The sequence below is a fragment of the Oncorhynchus nerka genome, linkage group LG2 (assembly GCF_034236695.1).
Source record: "Oncorhynchus nerka isolate Pitt River linkage group LG2, Oner_Uvic_2.0, whole genome shotgun sequence".
Lineage (NCBI taxonomy): Eukaryota > Metazoa > Chordata > Actinopteri > Salmoniformes > Salmonidae > Oncorhynchus > Oncorhynchus nerka.
This window is the reverse complement of record NC_088397.1, coordinates 16697097-16714417: the sequence shown is the minus strand read 5'-3', so window position 1 is coordinate 16714417 and position 17321 is coordinate 16697097. Positions and strand designations below refer to the sequence as shown.

The following is a 17321-nucleotide window of genomic DNA, read 5'->3' as shown; positions in this document are numbered from 1 at the left end:
TGCATTCCTGGTAATGGAAAACTGTTCCTGTCTCCTTCACTAACTATCAAGTTAAGGGGTAGTGCTCTCAAATTACAAATGGACCTCATCTATGGATACATGGGAACATAATCAACATTTTATGATTTGTTTTCTTATCAGCAACAGCAATTAGCATCTTGAGTGATATTTGTAATTTGGGTGAAGAGTCCCTTAGGGCTGCAATCCCGTTAACGGGATGATATGACAACAGCCAGTGAAAGTGCAGGGCACCAAATTCAAAACAGAAATCTCATAATTAAAATTCCTCAAACATACATGTATATTATACTGTTTTAAAGGTAATCATCTTGTTAATCCCACCACAGTGTCCGATTGTCAAATAGGCTTTACAGCGAAAGCACCACAAACGATTATGTTTGGTCACCACCAAGCCACAGAAAAACACAGCCATTTTTCCAGCCAAAGAGAGGAGTCACAAAAGGCACAAATAGAGAGAAAATTAATCACTAATCTTCCAGTGATTTTGCTTAGCCACATCGATTCCACAGAAATACTCATCATAAATGTTGATGATAATGCTTCCCAGAGTTGTGTCAAGTTGGCTGGATGTCCGTTGAGCGTGAAAAACCCTGCAGCGTTGCAGTTATTGACACACTCAAACCGGTCCTCCAGGCACCTACTACCATACCCTGTTCAAAGACACTTCAATCTTTTGTCTTGCCCGTTCACCCTCTGAATGGCACACAGACACAATCCATGTCTCAAGGCTTCTTTAACCGGTCTCCTCCCCTTCATCTACACTGATTTGAAGTGGATTTAACAAGTGAAATCAGTAAGGGATCATAGCTTTCACCTGGATTCACCTGGTCAGTCTATGACATGGAAAGAGCAGGTGTTCCTAATGTTTTGTACACTCAGTGTACACTGTCAGGAGAATGCACAAGGGTATGTTTAGACTAAGAGGGCGATGTTTTGACTCCCGCACGTGCAGCTTAAAGATGGCAGAAGTAGGTATTGCTCACAAGATGTTATTTTCTGGGATAATAAAACAAAATAGGCCCCACCTTGCCCTGTCCTGCAAGCTCCACCTTGTCCTCTGCTCCAAAAGGAATTTAGTGTTATTGAGTTGAGGCTAAATCTCTGCATTGCTTCACCTTGAATAATGTCCTGAATAGAGGTGTGTGTGGTCTCCTATTGGTTCACTAGAACCCACCAGAAGATAAGCGGTTAAAGGGGAGCTCAAAGAGGGACAACAATAGCGTCCCTTTAATGGTTGTCCTTTTTAATCCAGCACCATGCTTCGTCCCGTAGGCTTCACTTTAGATGTTCCTCCTGGTCTGGAACGTTAGTGTGGCAGATCAGTTTCCTCCGGGAAGAAAGGGAAAGAAACAATGGCAAAAGAATTGAGGTTGAATCTTATACAGGCATTGGGAGCCAGAATAGGCCACTGGTGCCATGCAATGTCTTTTATTTCTCATCCCTGTTGTTGTTGAACTTGGACATGGATAGGGGCAGGGTGTTCCTACTCTGTTTTTCTTCATATTTGTTGTTTCACTCTTTTCAGTGTGTCTCCCTTTTAAACTCAACTTCCCTTTCAATTCCACCTATTTAAGCTTGGCATTTGCCTGTGGCCCTGTGTTCCCCTATTGTTAACAACCCTCAGGGAAGTATTTTGTCGCTGTGAGTGTGACCTAGCACATTGTACTACTGTATCTATTCCAACTTGTGTTTTTCACCTGTTGCCATGGAGATGTAATTCTAGATCTGAAATCAGAGACCTGTCAGCTTTCTAGTATTAACCCACCACAGACTGTAATAGTCTAACATTAGCTCTGTCTATTATCCCTAGGGCTGCAAAGCTACCGGTAGCTTACCAAAGTTACCGGAATCTTCAGTAATTTTGGTAATTTAACAGAATCTATGGCAATCTTTCATAACCTTGGTAATTTATACTAGAATACATTTAAAAAAAAAAAATTAATACTATTCATTTTTTATATAAAAAACAGTTTCTATTAGATAGACTATATGGTTCAAGAGAAAATAGCCTAATTAATGAAAAAAGCATCTGATCAACAATGCCATTATTTTGTTAACTCTTCCAACTATTGATTTTTTCACAGCTGCCACCAGTTTGACGCTGAGATATTGGCAACAAATACATAGTCAAATAAGTGTGTACAAAATGTCAAATAATATATCAAATATATTTCTTGCTGAAATCCTCATATTAAACAATGGTATTCACTAAGTTTATGGTTATATTTAAGATAATGTTTTCAGCTTTGTCATTCAATTATTTTTGTGAAAATCATCTTATTAAATTAGTTCATATATTTTACATGTGACAAGGCCACACAGAGGGCCAGTGATTATTAGACACCTGTCACATCTGAAGTACCCAAAAGGACCACTAGATGTATTGTGATAGAGTACATAAAATCCTTGAAAGATACCAAAATTCTTTCCAAGTTTCCAGTAAGATACCCTCCCTTTGCAACCCGAATTGTCTCTAGTCCTCATCTGATCTCCTTGGGTGTGACTCTCTTACTCTCTGGCTGTATTTATGTAACAGTATAACCCTGTTACATTTACACAGGCAACCCAATTCTGATCTCTCTAATTGTTTTCAACATTTTTTATATTTCACTTTTTATTTAACCAGGGTTACACATGGGATAAACAAACGTACAGTCAATAACACAATAGAATAATCTGTATACAGTGTGTGCAAATGTAGTAAGATTATAAGGCAATAAATAGGCCAATAGTGGCGAAGTAATTCCAATTTAGCAATTTACACTGAAGTGATATATGTGCAGATGAGGATGTGCAAGTAGAAATACTGGTGTGGAAAGGAGCAGAAAAACAAAAACAAATATGGGGATGAGGTAGGTAGTTGGTTGGATGGGCTATTTACAGATGGGCTGTGTACAGCTGCAGCGATCGGTAAGCTTCTCTGACAGCTGACACTTAAAATTAGTGACGGAGATATAAATCTCCAACTTTAGTGGGTGTTGGCTTTGGGGATGAACAGTGAAATATACCTGCTGGAGCGCGTGCTACGGGTGGGTGTTGCTATGGTGACCAGTGAGCTGAGATAAGGCGGAGCTTTGCTAGGTAAAGACTTATAGATGACCAGGAGCCAGTGGGTTTAGCGGCAAATATGTAGCGAGGACCAGCCAACGAGAGCATAGAGGTCACAGAGGAGGGTAGTATATGGGGCATTGGTGACAAAGCAGATGGCACTGTGATAGATTACATCCAGTTTGCTGAGTAGAGTGTTGGAGGCTATTTTGTAAATGCCATCGCCGAAGTCAATGATCGGTAGGATAGTCAGTTTTACGAGGGTATGTTTGGCAGCATGAGTGAAGAAGGCTTTGTTGCGAAATAGGAAGCCAATTCTAGATTTAACTTTGGATTGGAGATGCTTAATGTGAGTCTGGAAGGAGAGTTCACTGTCTAACCAAATACCTAGGTATTTGTAGTTGTTTGTAGTTGTCCACAAGTCAGAGTTGTGATGCTACTCGGACAGGCGGGCGGGTGCGGGCAGCGATCGGTTGAAGAGCATGCATTTCGTTTTACTAGTATTTAAGAGCAGTTGGAGGCCACAGAAGGAGTGTTGTATGTCATTGAAGCTCATTTGGAGGTTAGTTAACACCGTGTCAAAAGAAGTGCATACAGAATGGTGTCGTCTGCGTAGAGGTGGATCAAAGCGACATCACTGATATATACAGAGGAAAGAGTCGGCCCCAGAGTTTAACCCTGTGGCACCCCCATAGAGACTGCCAGAGGTCCGGACAACAGGTCCTTAGATTTGACACACTGAACTCTATCTGAGAAGTAGTTAGTGAACCAGGCGAGGCAGTCATTAGAGAAACCAAGGCTGTTGAGTCTGCCGATAAGAATACGGTGATTGACTGAGTCAAAAGCCTTGGCCAGGTGGATGAAGACGGCTGCACAATTGTTCTTTTGACCAATCACATCAGAGCATTTTCAGAGCTGATCTGATTGGTCAAAATACCAATTAGTGGGAAAAAAGATCAGAATTGGGCTGCAGGTGTAAACGCAGCCCATGTCCTGTGTGATTTCCAGTAGGTTACATACAGTGTAGAGTTCGAAGTGAGGTGTTCTGTCTGTGTAAGCTCTGATTTTACTTTCAATCAATCAGTCAACATATTTATCGTCCCAGTTCATTGAAATTTAATTGTGCTGATGTTCCAATACACCGCATGGAAAAACCATAAAACATGAATTAACTCTATTTAAAGGGATACTTCGGATTTTTGGCAACTTCTCCAGAGTCAGATGAACTTGCCTATACCATTTTTATGTCTCTGTGTCCAGTATGAAGGAAGTTAGAGTTAGTTTCAACAGCATATGCTAAGTAACGTTAGCGCAATGACTGGAAGTCTATGAATATCTGCTAGCATGTTACCTCCAGTCATTCTGCTAACGCTAGTTAGGAACTTCCTTCAAACTGCACGCAGAGACATAAAAATGGTATCCACGAGTTCATCTGACTTCATTACTAAAATCTCAAAGTATCACTTTAAAAAGAGTTGAGAGAACCATTGATAGCGACGCATCACTAAACTTTATTTGTGTCTCCTATTCTTTTTCCCCTTGCTCCACTCTCTCTCTCCCTCAGGAGTGGTGCGTGAGTTGGCTACCAAGTCAGACAGCAAGCTTAAGTCTATCTCCACCACCAGGCTCAACCCACAGCATCATCTCTGGTACGAACTGCCCAGATTTATGTTATAATTGCCATGAATGACTTGCATGTGTCCTGGATATGTTGTCATATCCTCACCATCTCCACTCGATGGTATTGAGCCAAGCCATAGGCCCATCTGTCTCTTACCCCCACTCTGACAGTGACAAGGCTGTGGTAACTTCTGTCTGGTGTTACTAAACCTCCACATTGTCGAAAATTGGGCTCTAAATTAGTGGCTAAGCCACATTCTAATGTCTTACATGTGTTGGCCTCAAGATGCTAAGAAAGCGCTAACGATGCATTACCTTTTAACTAGAGAGCTGATCCTGCAGTGCCATGTCCTTAGGGGCTTCATCCCAATACTGTGAAGTGGCTTCCTCCCCTATGATTTTCTTGTCCTTGCTCACCTGAAAGGACCCTTCCCTTGTTTCTGTGGTAATGATGGAACACGCTGTACATTCACTGAGATAATTCATGGCTCAGTTAGTTATTATACTGCCTTTTTTTTTGTGTAGCTGAAAACCACAGCTACTCAGGGAACAGACTCACTGTTTGAACAGGACCGTAGGATGACTCAGGACTGTTTAATTGTTTATCATGCCTACCATTTCTGTGTAGCTTTTATAATCACACTATCGTGGATATAGTTGGAATAACTATTAACACATGGTCATTTTAAAGTCAACAACAGACTTAGAAACCACAAAATACTACACAGAATTAGTATTACCTCTTGTCTGCTCACTTTTGAAAACAAATTCACCCAGGGGGCTATTTTGAAACCATAGACCAAAGTCGTCTTTATGTGTCTGTGATACAGATATGTCTATTTTTCCTGATTCATATCTCCACACTTTTGAGATCTGCCCCGTCTCAAAAGCACTTAGATTCAGAGTCTGATGTGGTGTATGGGCCTGATGTACAATGTGACGTTGTGAATATTAACCTGGTTGTCTCTTATGTAAGCCTTTCCTCTGTGTCTCCCCAGGCCCCTTGTGTGTGAAGACATGCAGACTGATGTGGAGGATGGCCAGCTACAGTTCTTCTACCTTCTGTCCTTTCTACATCAAGGTACATTAGAAGTGTGTGTGTATGTATACTGAACAAAAATATAAGCACAACATGTAAAATGTCGGTCCCATGTTTCATAAGATGAAAAAAAAGAACCCAGACAGTTTCCATATGCACAAAAAGCTTATTTCTCTCATTTTGTGCACAAATGTGTTTGCATCCCTGTTAGTGAGCATTCATTTGCCAAGATAATCCATCTACCTGATAGGTGTGGCATATCAAGAAGCTGATTAATTAAAACTTCTTAGGGCTAGGCCCCTTTTTCTCCACTTCCTGTCTGAATGACGTGCCCAAAGTAAACTGCCTGTTGCTCAGGCCATGAAGCCAGGATATGCATATAATTGGTACCATTGGAAAGAAACTTTGAAGTTTGTAGAAATGTTAAAATAATGTAGGAGAATATAACACAATAGATATGGTACAAGAAAATACAAAAAACCAACCAGAATTTTTTACATTACATTTACATTTAAGTCATTTAGCAGACGCTCTTATCCAGAGCGACTTACAAATTGGTGCGTTCACCTTAAGACATCCAGTGGAACAGCCACTTTACAATAGTGCATCTAAATCTAGTAAGGGGGGTGAGAAGGATTACTTTATCCTATCCTAGGTATTCCTGAAAGAGGTGGGGTTTCAGGTGTCTCCGGAAGGTGGTGATTGACTCCGCTGTCCTGGCGTCGTGAGGGAGTTTGTTCCACCATTGGGGGGCCAGAGCAGCGAACAGTTTTGACTGGGCTGCGCGGGAACTGTACTTCCTCAGTGGTAGGGAGGCGAGCAGGCCAGAGGTGGATGAACGCAGTGCCCTTGTTTGGGTGTAGGGCCTGATCAGAGCCTGGAGGTACTGAGGTGCCGTTCCCCTCACAGCTCCGTAGGCAAGCACCATGGTCTTGTAGCGGATGCGAGCTTCAACTGGAAGCCAGTGGAGAGAGCGGAGGAGCGGGGTGACGTGAGAGAACTTGGGAAGGTTGAACACCAGACGGGCTGCGGCGTTCTGGATGAGTTGTAGGGGTTTAATGGCACAGGCAGGGAGCCCAGCCAACAGCGAGTTGCAGTAATCCAGACGGGAGATGACAAGTGCCTGGATTAGGACCTGCGCCGCTTCCTGTGTGAGGCAGGGTCGTACTCTGCGGATGTTGTAGAGCATGAACCTACAGGAACGGGCCACCGCCTTGATGTTAGTTGAGAACGACAGGGTGTTGTCCAGGATCACGCCAAGGTTCTTAGCGCTCTGGGAGGAGGACACAATGGAGTTGTCAACCGTGATGGCGAGATCATGGAACGGGCAGTCCTTCCCCGGGAGAAAGAGCAGCTCCGTCTTGCCGAGGTTCAGCTTGAGGTGGTGATCCGTCATCCACACTGATATGTCTGCCAGACATGCAGAGATGCGATTCGCCACCTGGTCATCAGAAGGGGGAAAGGAGAAGATTAATTGTGTGTCGTCTGCATAGCAATGATAGGAGAGACCATGTGAGGTTATGACAGAGCCAAGTGACTTGGTGTATAGCGAGAATAGGAGAGGGCCTAGAACAGAGCCCTGGGGGACGCCAGTGGTGAGAGCGCGTGGTGAGGAGACAGATTCTCGCCACGCCACCTGGTAGGAGCGACCTGTCAGGTAGGACGCAATCCAAGCGTGGGCCGCGCCGGAGATGCCCAACTCTGAGAGGGTGGAGAGGAGGATCTGATGGTTCACAGTATCGAAGGCAGCCGATAGGTCTAGAAGGATGAGAGCAGAGGAGAGAGAGTTAGCTTTAGCAGTGCGGAGCGCCTCCGTGATACAGAGAAGAGCAGTCTCAGTTGAATGACTAGTCTTGAAACCTGACTGATTTGGATCAAGAAGGTCATTCTGAGAGAGATAGCGGGAGAGCTGGCCAAGGACGGCACGTTCAAGAGTTTTGGAGAGAAAAGAAAGAAGGGATACTGGTCTGTAGTTGTTGACATCGGAGGGATCGAGTGTAGGTTTTTTCAGAAGGGGTGCAACTCTCGCTCTCTTGAAGACGGAAGGGACGTAGCCAGCGGTCAGGGATGAGTTGATGAGCGAGGTGAGGTAAGGGAGTAGAGAGACTATGCTCTTACAATGGCAAGTATAAGGGTATACTCAATTCTAGTCTGTTCAAGGTTTCAGGCTTGTAACTTCCAAAACGAATAAGAAATATTAGTTTTAGTATAGGGACACAGTCTTGGAAATTCGTGTTTGCGGGTGCTGTGAAGATGAGACGCACCTGCTAAAATTGGTTTCCTATTGAACATACTTCTTTCCTTAAGAAATATTATAGTTTGATTATATTTTAGGGTATCTGAGGAGTAAATAGAAACTCATTTAGAGATTTTTGGATTCCTTTCTCTGCATGTTGAACGAGTGGATTACTCAAGTCGATGGCGCCAACTAAACAGACTTTTTGGGATATAAAGAAGGATTTTATCTAACCAAACAACACTACATGATATAGCTGGGACCCTTTGGATGACAAATCAGAGGAACATTTTCAAAAAGTAAGTGAATATTTCATCGCTATTTGTGAATTTATGAAACCTGTGCTTCAAACAATTGCATGGCATGCTTTCGCCGTAATAGCTACTGTAAATTGCAGTTAGAATAACAGGAATTCATGCTTTCGACCAATATTTTTATTTTTTATTTTACCTTTATTTAACCAGGCAAGTCAGTTAAGAACAAATTCTTATTTTCAATGACGGCCTAGGAACAGTGGGTTAACTGCCTGTTCAGGGGCAGAACGACAGATTTGTACCTTGTCAGCTCGGGGGTTTGAACTTGCAACCTTCCGGTTACTAGTCCAACGCTCTAACCACTAGGCTACCCTGCCGCCCCAATATAAGACACTTGTATGTACTGAAATGTTTAATATCCATAATTTGTATGATATTTATTTGAATTACGCGCCCTCCAGTTTCACCGGAAGTTGTCCAGCTAGCGTGCAATTGGCATGCTGGCTGCAGGAATGGCCACCAGAGCTGTTGCAGGAGAATTGAATGGTCATTTTTGTACCATAAACTGCCTCCAACGTCATTTTAGACAATTTGGCAGTACGTCCAACCGGCCTCACAACGGCAGACCACGTGTAACCATGCCAGCCCAGGACCTCCACATCTGGCTTCTTCGCCTGGTGATCGTCTGAGACCAGCCACCCGGACAGCTGATGAAACTGAGGAGTATTTCTGTCTGTAATAAAGCCCCCAGTGGGTGGGCCTGGCTCCCCAGTGGGTGGGCCTGGCTCCCCAGTGGGTGGGTCTGGCTCCCTCCCAGGCCCACACATGGCTGCGCCCCTGCTCAGTCATGTGAAATCCATAGATTAGGGCCTAATTTATTTATTTCAATTGACTGATTCTGTTTTTGAACTGTAACTCAGTAAAATCATTGAAATTTTTTTCATTTTGCGTTTATATTTTTATCTAGTGTATGTATGCATGTGCGTGCAATGCATAATTCTTAATGTTTCTCTGTGTAATTGAGTGTATCTGTGTGTCTCTCCCTGCCTGTGGGTGCAGACTTCGCATCTGTAGCCAAGCATGGCTGCAGGCTATGGGCTGTGCAGGTGAAAAGAATGTTAACTACTGTAATTGTAACATGCACTGACCTGCCTCTGCTGAAGTTTTAAACTGGGTTTAAACTTCAGGAGGATGGAGGATTCGTTTTAAACGGGGTTTAAACATCAGGAAGATGAGGAATAGAATTGGAAATATATCCATTGACATAGGAAAGTGTCCACCCATTTGTGTCCAGCTACTTTATATCCCTGGACTTCAGTGTACTGGTGTGGGGAGAATGAGGGAGGACTATTACGTATATCACTCCCTACCCAGTCCTCCCACTGTCTCTCCCTGTTGGAGATCATGGTAGTCTAGTCAGACCCCGTGTTGCATGACTCTCTCCCTGTAGGAGATCACTGTAGTCTAGTCAGACCCCGTGTTGCATGACTCTCTCCCTGTAGGAGATCACTGTAGTCTAGTCAGACCCAGTGTTGCATGACTCTCTCTCCCTGTAGGAGATCACGTAGTTTAGTCAGACCCAGTGTTGCATGACTCTCTACCTGTAGGAGATCACTGTAGTCTAGTCAGACCCAGTGTTGCATGACTCTCTCTCTCCCTGTAGTCTAACTTTAAGCGTCAGCTGTCAGAGAAGCTTACCGATCGCTGCAGCTGTACACAGCCCATCTGTAAATAGCCCATCCAACCAACTACCTACCTCATCCCCATATTTATTTTAGTTTTTCATGCTCTTTTGCACACCAGTTTTTCTACTTGCACATCCTCATCTGCACATATCACTCCAGTGTAAATTGCTAAATTGTAATTACTTCGCCACTATTGGCCTATTTATTGCCTTACTTCATTTGCACACACTGTATACAGATTTTTCTATTGTGTTATTGACTGTACAATTGTTTATCCCATGTGTAACTCTGTGTTGTTTTTGTCGCACTGCTTTGCTTTATCTTGGCCAGGACGCAGTTGTAAATGAGAACCTGTTCTCAACTGGCCTACCTGGTGAAAAAATAATAATATATCAAATCTAGTCAGATCCAGTTTTGCAGGACTCTTATTTATCACCCTATACCCCTGGTGATTGACTGTCGACTGATCAAAGCTGGACAGTTCCTTCCTGGTTTAATGGAGTAGATCAACACTGAGAAGAGGAGATGAAGAAGAGGAGCGGGTACTCACCACAGTACCGGCGTCCCACTGATATGGCTCTTCCCGTGACTTCTTTGGGACTGGGGGGCAGTGTTGAGTAGCTTGGATGAATAAGGTGCCCAGAGTAAACTGCCTGCTACTCAGGCCCAGTTGCTAATATATGCATATTATTAGTGGATTTGGATAGAAAACTCTCTGAAGTTTCTAAAACTATTTGGATGATGTCTGTGAGTATAACAGAACTCATATGGCAGGCAAAAAGCCTGAGAAAAAAATCCAACCAGGAATTTGGAAATCTGAGGTTTGTAGTTTTTCAAGTCATTGCCTATCGAAAATACAGTGTCTATGGGGTCATATTGCACTTCCTAAGGCTTCCACTAGATGTCAACAGTCTTTAGAACCTTGTTTGAGGCTTCTACTGTGAAGGAGGGGGAATGAGAGGGGAATGAGTCAGAGGTCTGCCAGCGTGCCATGAGCTGACCACACGCGTTCACGTGAGAGTTAGCTTGCGTTCCAATGTATTTCTACAGACAAAGGAATTTTCCAGTTGAAACATTATTGAAGATTTATGATAAAAAACATCCTAAAGATTGATTCTATACTTCGTTTGACATGTGTCTACGGACTGTAACGTAACTTTTTTACCTTTCGCCTGCTCGCGCCTCATGAATTTGGATTACTGTGCTAAACGCGTGAACAAAAAGGTATTTGGACATAAACTTTATCGAACATATCAAACATTTATTGTGGAACTGGGATTCCTGGGAGTGCATTCTGATGAAGATCATCAAAGGTATGTGAATATTTATAATGCTATTTCTGACTTTGTTGACTCCACAACATGGCGGATATCTGTATGGCTTGTTTTGGCCTCTGAGCGCTGTACTCCGATTATTGCATGGTGTGCTTTTTCGGTAATGTTTATTTGAAATCTGACACAGCAGTTGCATTAAGGAGAAGTGGATCTAAAATTCCATGCAATACACTTGTATCTTTTAACAATGTTTATTATGAGTATTTCTGTAAATTGATGTGGCTCTCTGCAAAATCACCGGATGTTTTGGAGCTACTGAACGTAACGCGCCAATGTAAACTGAGATTTTTGGATATAAATATGAACTTTATCAAACAAAACATACATGTATTGTGTAACATGAAGTCCTATGAGTGCCATCTGATGAAGATCATCAAAGGTTAGTGATTAATTTTATCTCTTTCTGCTTTTGTGGCTCCTATCTTTGGCTGGAAAAATGTCTGGGTTTTTCTGTGACTAGGTGCTGACCTACAATAATCGTTCGGTGTGCTTTCGTCGTAAAGTCTTTTTGAAATCAGACACTGTGGCTGGATTTACAACAAGTTTATCTTTAAAATGGTGTGAAATACATGTATATCTGAGGAATTTTAGTTATGGGATATCTGTTGTTTTGAATTTGGCGCCCTGCACTTGTTGAGGTGGGACGCTACCTTCCCAAATATCCCAGAGAGTTTAACCAGACGGTAAAACACTTTGAGCCGTGCCATAAGACCCCCTGTTAGATAAATACAATACAAGCGAAACTATTTAGATGCAAGTATATGATTATAATCTGTACGGGGGGGGGGGGGGGGGGGTTAAACATTTATCCAAATGCATATTTTCTGTGTGTTATATTCGTTCTCTCTGCCAGAAGACTGTGTGACCCCTCTGACAGTGCTGGCCACCCGGGAAACCCTGTACCTGCTCAACGAAGACCACCAATGGAGCAAGAGCTTGCCCCACCCATCAGCCAATGAGAACAGGGAACCCTGCAGTGGGCGGGTCACTGTTCAGGAGACCCAGCCAATCAGCTGTGTCAGCTCTGTCCATCTATGGTCGTCTGACCCGTGCAGAATGGACATCAAGCTTTACGATGAGGTGAGACTGAGGGAGGAAAGAGACATGTGATTGGTCTTAAATTAGGAAGGACTTCTTCCAAGTTCTCAAGGGTAAGCTGGATAAGCTAAATGCTATCATGAGAAAAGCTGGGCACACATTTGTATGTTTATTAGACATTTTTCAGGATGAAATCTCTTGAGATGCACCATCCTGTTTACAAGAGTGTGCAGATGAAAACAACTAACAAACGAACAATACTTAGTAAGAAGAAGAATGTGGCAACTACTGTCTAATAACAATGAAATCTAATTTTATTTGTCACGTGCCAAATCCAACTGTGAAATGCTTACTTATGTAGCTCCCTTCAGTAACCACGAGCACAACCGTTCCTTGATTTTAACTGGCGGCTTTATTCTGTAGTTTTAGTCAGAAATATCACCTTCCGTGAGAACTATAAAGTAAATGAAAAATACAGTTAAGCACACTCTTACAACCTTATCTTACGAGTGACTTATTAGCTTGGTATAACTCTGAAGTGCTTACATACATAACAGTTTAACCGGCGTTATAACGGGTTCAGATTAAACACATGAATAAAGGAAAAATACCTCATTGGCTGCTTATTACAGAAGGGAGGAAATCAAACTTCACACTTATTATTCCTGGCATGAATTCACACTTCATCCTAACATACATGCTTCAACTTTTATGAACTACACCCGATGACATGAAAACTTAGCTAACGCAGCGCAGGATTGCCTTCCCTCCAAAAGTGTGTTGCTACAATAAGGATCCCCGTTACAACAGTATTAGCTACGTAATTCCGCTTGTATTATTTCCCCCGCACAGCGGACACGTAAACAATTCAAACAAAAGACAACAACCTCTAAGTCTAACTGTCAGTTACAACTTACAAGCCCTTAACCAACAAGGCATAAGAAAAATAAGAGTCAAGAAAATATTTACCCAAATAAACTAAAGTAAAAAAAGAAAATGTATAACACAATAAAATAACAATAACAAGGCTATACACAGGGGGTTTCGGTACCGTGTCAATGTGCGGGGGTACAAGTTAGTCGAGGTAATATGTACAGTACCAGTCAAAAGTTTGGACACCTACTCATTCAAGGGTTTCTTTATTTTTACTATTTTCTGCATTGTACTTCAAACCTATGAATAACACATATGGAATCTAGTATTAACCAAAAAAGTGTTAAACAAATCAAAATATATTTCATATTTGTGATTCTTCAAAGTAGCTACCCATTGCCTTGATGACAGCTTTGCACACTCTTGGCATTCTCTCAACCAGCTTCACCTGGAATGCTTTTCCAACAGTCTTGAAGGAGTTCCCACATATGCTGAGCACTTGTTGGCTGCTTTTCATTCGCTCTGTGGTCCAACTCATCCCAAACCATCTCAATTGGGTTGTTGTGGAGGCCAGGTCATCTGATGCAGATCTCCATCACTCTCCTTCTTATTCAAATAGCCCTTACACAGCCTGGAGGTGTGTTGTGTCATTGTCCTGTTGAAAAACAAATGATAGTCCCACTAAGCTCAAACCAGATGGGATGGCGTATCGCTGTGCTAGCCATGCTGGTTAAATGTGCCTTGAATTCTAAAATCACCAACAGTATCACCTGCAAAGCACCATCAAACCTCCTCCTCCATGCTTCACGGTGGGAACCACACATGCCGAGATCATCCGTTCACTTACTCTGCGTCTCACAAAGACACGGCGGTTGGAACCAAAAATCTTAAAATTGGGCTCATCAGACCGGAGGAAAGATTTCCACTTGTCTAATGTCCATTGCTCGTGTTTCTTATTATTGCTGTTCTTTAATGGTGGCTTCTTTGCAGCGAATCGACCATGAAGGCCTGATTCACGCAAAGGGTGGCTACTTTAAAGAAACTCCAATGTAAAATATACACTGCTCAAAAACATAAAGGGAAAACTAAAATAACACATCCTAGATCTGAATGAATGAAATATTCTTATTAAATACTTTTTTCTTTACATAGTTGAATGTGCTGACAACAAAATCACACAATTATCAATGGAAATCAAATTTATCAACCCATGGAGGTCTGGATTTGGAGTCACACTCAAAATTAAAGTGGAAAACCACACTACAGGCTGATCCAACTTTGATGTAATGTCCTTAAAACAAGTCAAAATGAGGCTCAGTAGTGTGTGTGGCCTCCACGTGCCTGTATGACCTCCCTACAACACCTGGGCATGCTCCTGATGAGGTGGCGGATGGTCTCCTGAGGGATCTCCTCCCAGACCTGGACTAAAGCATCTGCCAACTCCTGGACAGTCTGTGGTGCAACGAGCGAGACATGATGTCCCAGATGTGCTCAATTGGATTCAGGTCTGGGGAACAGGCGGGCCAGTCCATAGCATCAATGCCTTCCTCTTGCAGGAACTGCTGACACACTCCAGCCACATGAGGTCTAGCATTGTCTTGCATTAGGAGGAACCCAGGGCCAACCGCACCAGCATATGGTCTTACAAGGGGTTTGAGTATCTCATCTCGGTACCTAATGGCAGTCAGGCTACCTCTGGCGAGCACATGGAGGGCTGTGCGGCCCCCCAAAGAAATGCCACCCCACACCATGACTGACCCACCGCAAAACCGGTCATGCTGGAGGATGTTGCAGGCAGCAGAACGTTCTCCACGGCGCTCCAGACTCTGTCACGTCTGTCACGTGCTCAGTGTGAACCTGCTTTCATCTGTGAAGAGCACAGGGCACCAGTGGCGAATTTGCCAATCTTGGTGTTCTCTGGCAAATGCCAAACGTCCTGCACGGTGTTGGGCTGTAAGCACAACCCCCACTTGTGGACGTCGGGCCCTCATACCACCTTCATGGAGTCTGTTTCTGACCGTTTGAGCAGACACATGCACATTTGTGGCCTGCTGGAGGTCATTTTGCAGGGCTCTGGCAGTGCTCCTCCTGCTCCTCCTTGCACAAAGGCGGAGGTAGCGGTCCTGCTGCTGGGTTGTTGCCCTCCTACAGCCTCCTCCACATCTCCTGATGTACTGGCCTGTCTCCTGGTAGCACCTCCATGCTCTGGACACTACGCTGACAGACACAGCAAACCTTCCTGCCACAGCTCGCATTGATGTGCCATCCTGGATGAGCTGCACTACCTGAGCCACTTGTGTGGGTTGTAAGACTCCGTCTCATGCTACCACTAGAGTGAAAGCACCGCCAGCATTCAAAAGTGACCAAAACATCAGCCAGGAAGCATAGGAACTGAGAAGTGGTCTGGTTACCACCTGCAGAACCACTCCTTTATTGGGGGTGTCTTGCTAATTGCCTATAATTTCCACCTGTTGTCTATTCCATTTGCACAACAGCATGTGACATTTATTGTCAATCAGTGTTGCTTCCTAAGTGGACAGTTTGATTTCACATAAGTGTGATTGACTTGGAGTTACATTGTGTTGTTTAAGTGTTCCCTTTATTTTTTGGAGCAGTGAATTTAGATTTGTTTAACACTTTTTTGGTTACTACATGATTCCATATGTGTTATTTCATAATTTTGAGTCTTCACTATTTTTCTACAATTTAGAAAATAGTAAAAATAAAGAAAAACCCTTGAATGAGTAGGTGTTTTAACTTTTGACCGGTAGTGTAGATATTTACAAATGTCGTGACATGGTGATGTTTCTATTAGTTAAGAAAACAGTTTGATCTTAACATTTGAAAAAGGCCTTTCTTAAATTCAATGTGTGATTTTTAATGTCCTGATTTCTATAGGTAAATGATTAGTCAATTAGGTTTTCCTTTTAATAAATATACACAGCACGACAAAACATGTTTTAAGTTGATCCATTTAAAAAGAAATTGGTTCTAATGCAGTTGTCTTCTGTTTGGGAGTGGCAGTCCATTTAGTGATTCAGACATTGTGCAATGATGTCTTATAATAGCATACAAGAATGAATCTGCAAAGATTATGACATCGAATTCTCAAAGTAAGGTCTTGGTTGTGATTTGAAAGATGTCACTATAGTCTAGGATAGGAAGCAGCAGATGGTTTACCATGGTCTTTCTAATGGATACAGTAAAACAACTCCGTATTGTAAACCAGGCTTATAGTTTGTTGTTTTTCTAAAATCTATATGCTGTCCAAAAGATCATTCAGAATCTATTCTCAAACCCAGATATTTCAAACAATCAACACTTCCAAGCATTGTTCCATCACTTCCCCAAAAAAATTAATTGCCAGTATTGTCAGCAACTCATTCTTTGCCGTGTACCAAACCGCATGATATAGGTGTGTGTATGCATTGGTGTCCACATCACCAATGAACTATCATGGTCCAAACATACCAAGACAGTCGTGAAGAGGGCACGACACAACCTTTTTTCCCTCAGGAGACTGAAAAGATTTGGCATGGGTCCTGAGATCCTCAAAAGGTTCTACAGCTGCACTATTGAGAGCATCCTGACCGGTTGCATCACCACCTGGTATGGCATCTGACCGTAAGGTGCTACAGAGGGTATTGCAAACATCCCAGAACATCACTGGGGCCAAGCTTCCTGCCATCCAGGACCTATATAATAGGTGGTGTCAGAGGAAAGCCCAGAAAATTGTCAGACTCCAGTCACCCAAGTTATTGACTGTTTTCTCTGCTACCGCACGGCAAGCGGTACAGGAGCGCCAAGTCTAGGACCAAAAGGCTCCTCAACAGCTTCTACCCCCAAGCCATTATGAATTGTTCAGCAGTCTAAAAATCGCCACCGGACAATTTACATTGACCCCCAACCTCCTGTACACTGCTGCAACTCGCTGTTTATTTGTTACCTATGCATAGTCACTTCGCCCCCACCTACATGTACAGATTACCTCAACTAGCCTGTAACCCTGCCCACTGACTCGGTACCAGTGCCACCTGTATATAGCCTTGTTATTGTAATTCTTATTGTGTTACTTTTTATTTTAGCCTACTTGGTAAATATTTTCTTCTTCTTGAACTGCGCTGTTGGTTAAGGGCTTGAAGTAAGCATTTCACAGTGAAGTCTACACTTGTT

General features: G+C 42.9%; 1 protein-coding gene across 6 annotated transcripts in view; it reads left to right on the top strand.

Annotated features, from left to right (window-relative positions):
- LOC115119090 (serine/threonine-protein kinase 11-interacting protein-like) overlaps positions 1 to 17315 on the top strand; it is a 50522-nt gene extending 33207 nt beyond the window's left edge. For 3 of the 6 annotated variants that reach the window (XM_065023778.1, XM_065023774.1, XM_065023775.1), the window contains exons 23-25: positions 4634 to 4718; positions 5688 to 5770; positions 12091 to 17315. In XM_065023778.1, coding sequence (XP_064879850.1) covers positions 4634 to 4718; positions 5688 to 5770; positions 12091 to 12347 — 425 coding nt within the window. In that variant the 3' untranslated portion in view covers positions 12348 to 17315. The other 3 variants (XR_010464925.1, XR_010464927.1, XR_010464928.1) reach the window with 3 other exon arrangements.
- Positions 17316 to 17321: the final 6 nt, after the last annotated feature.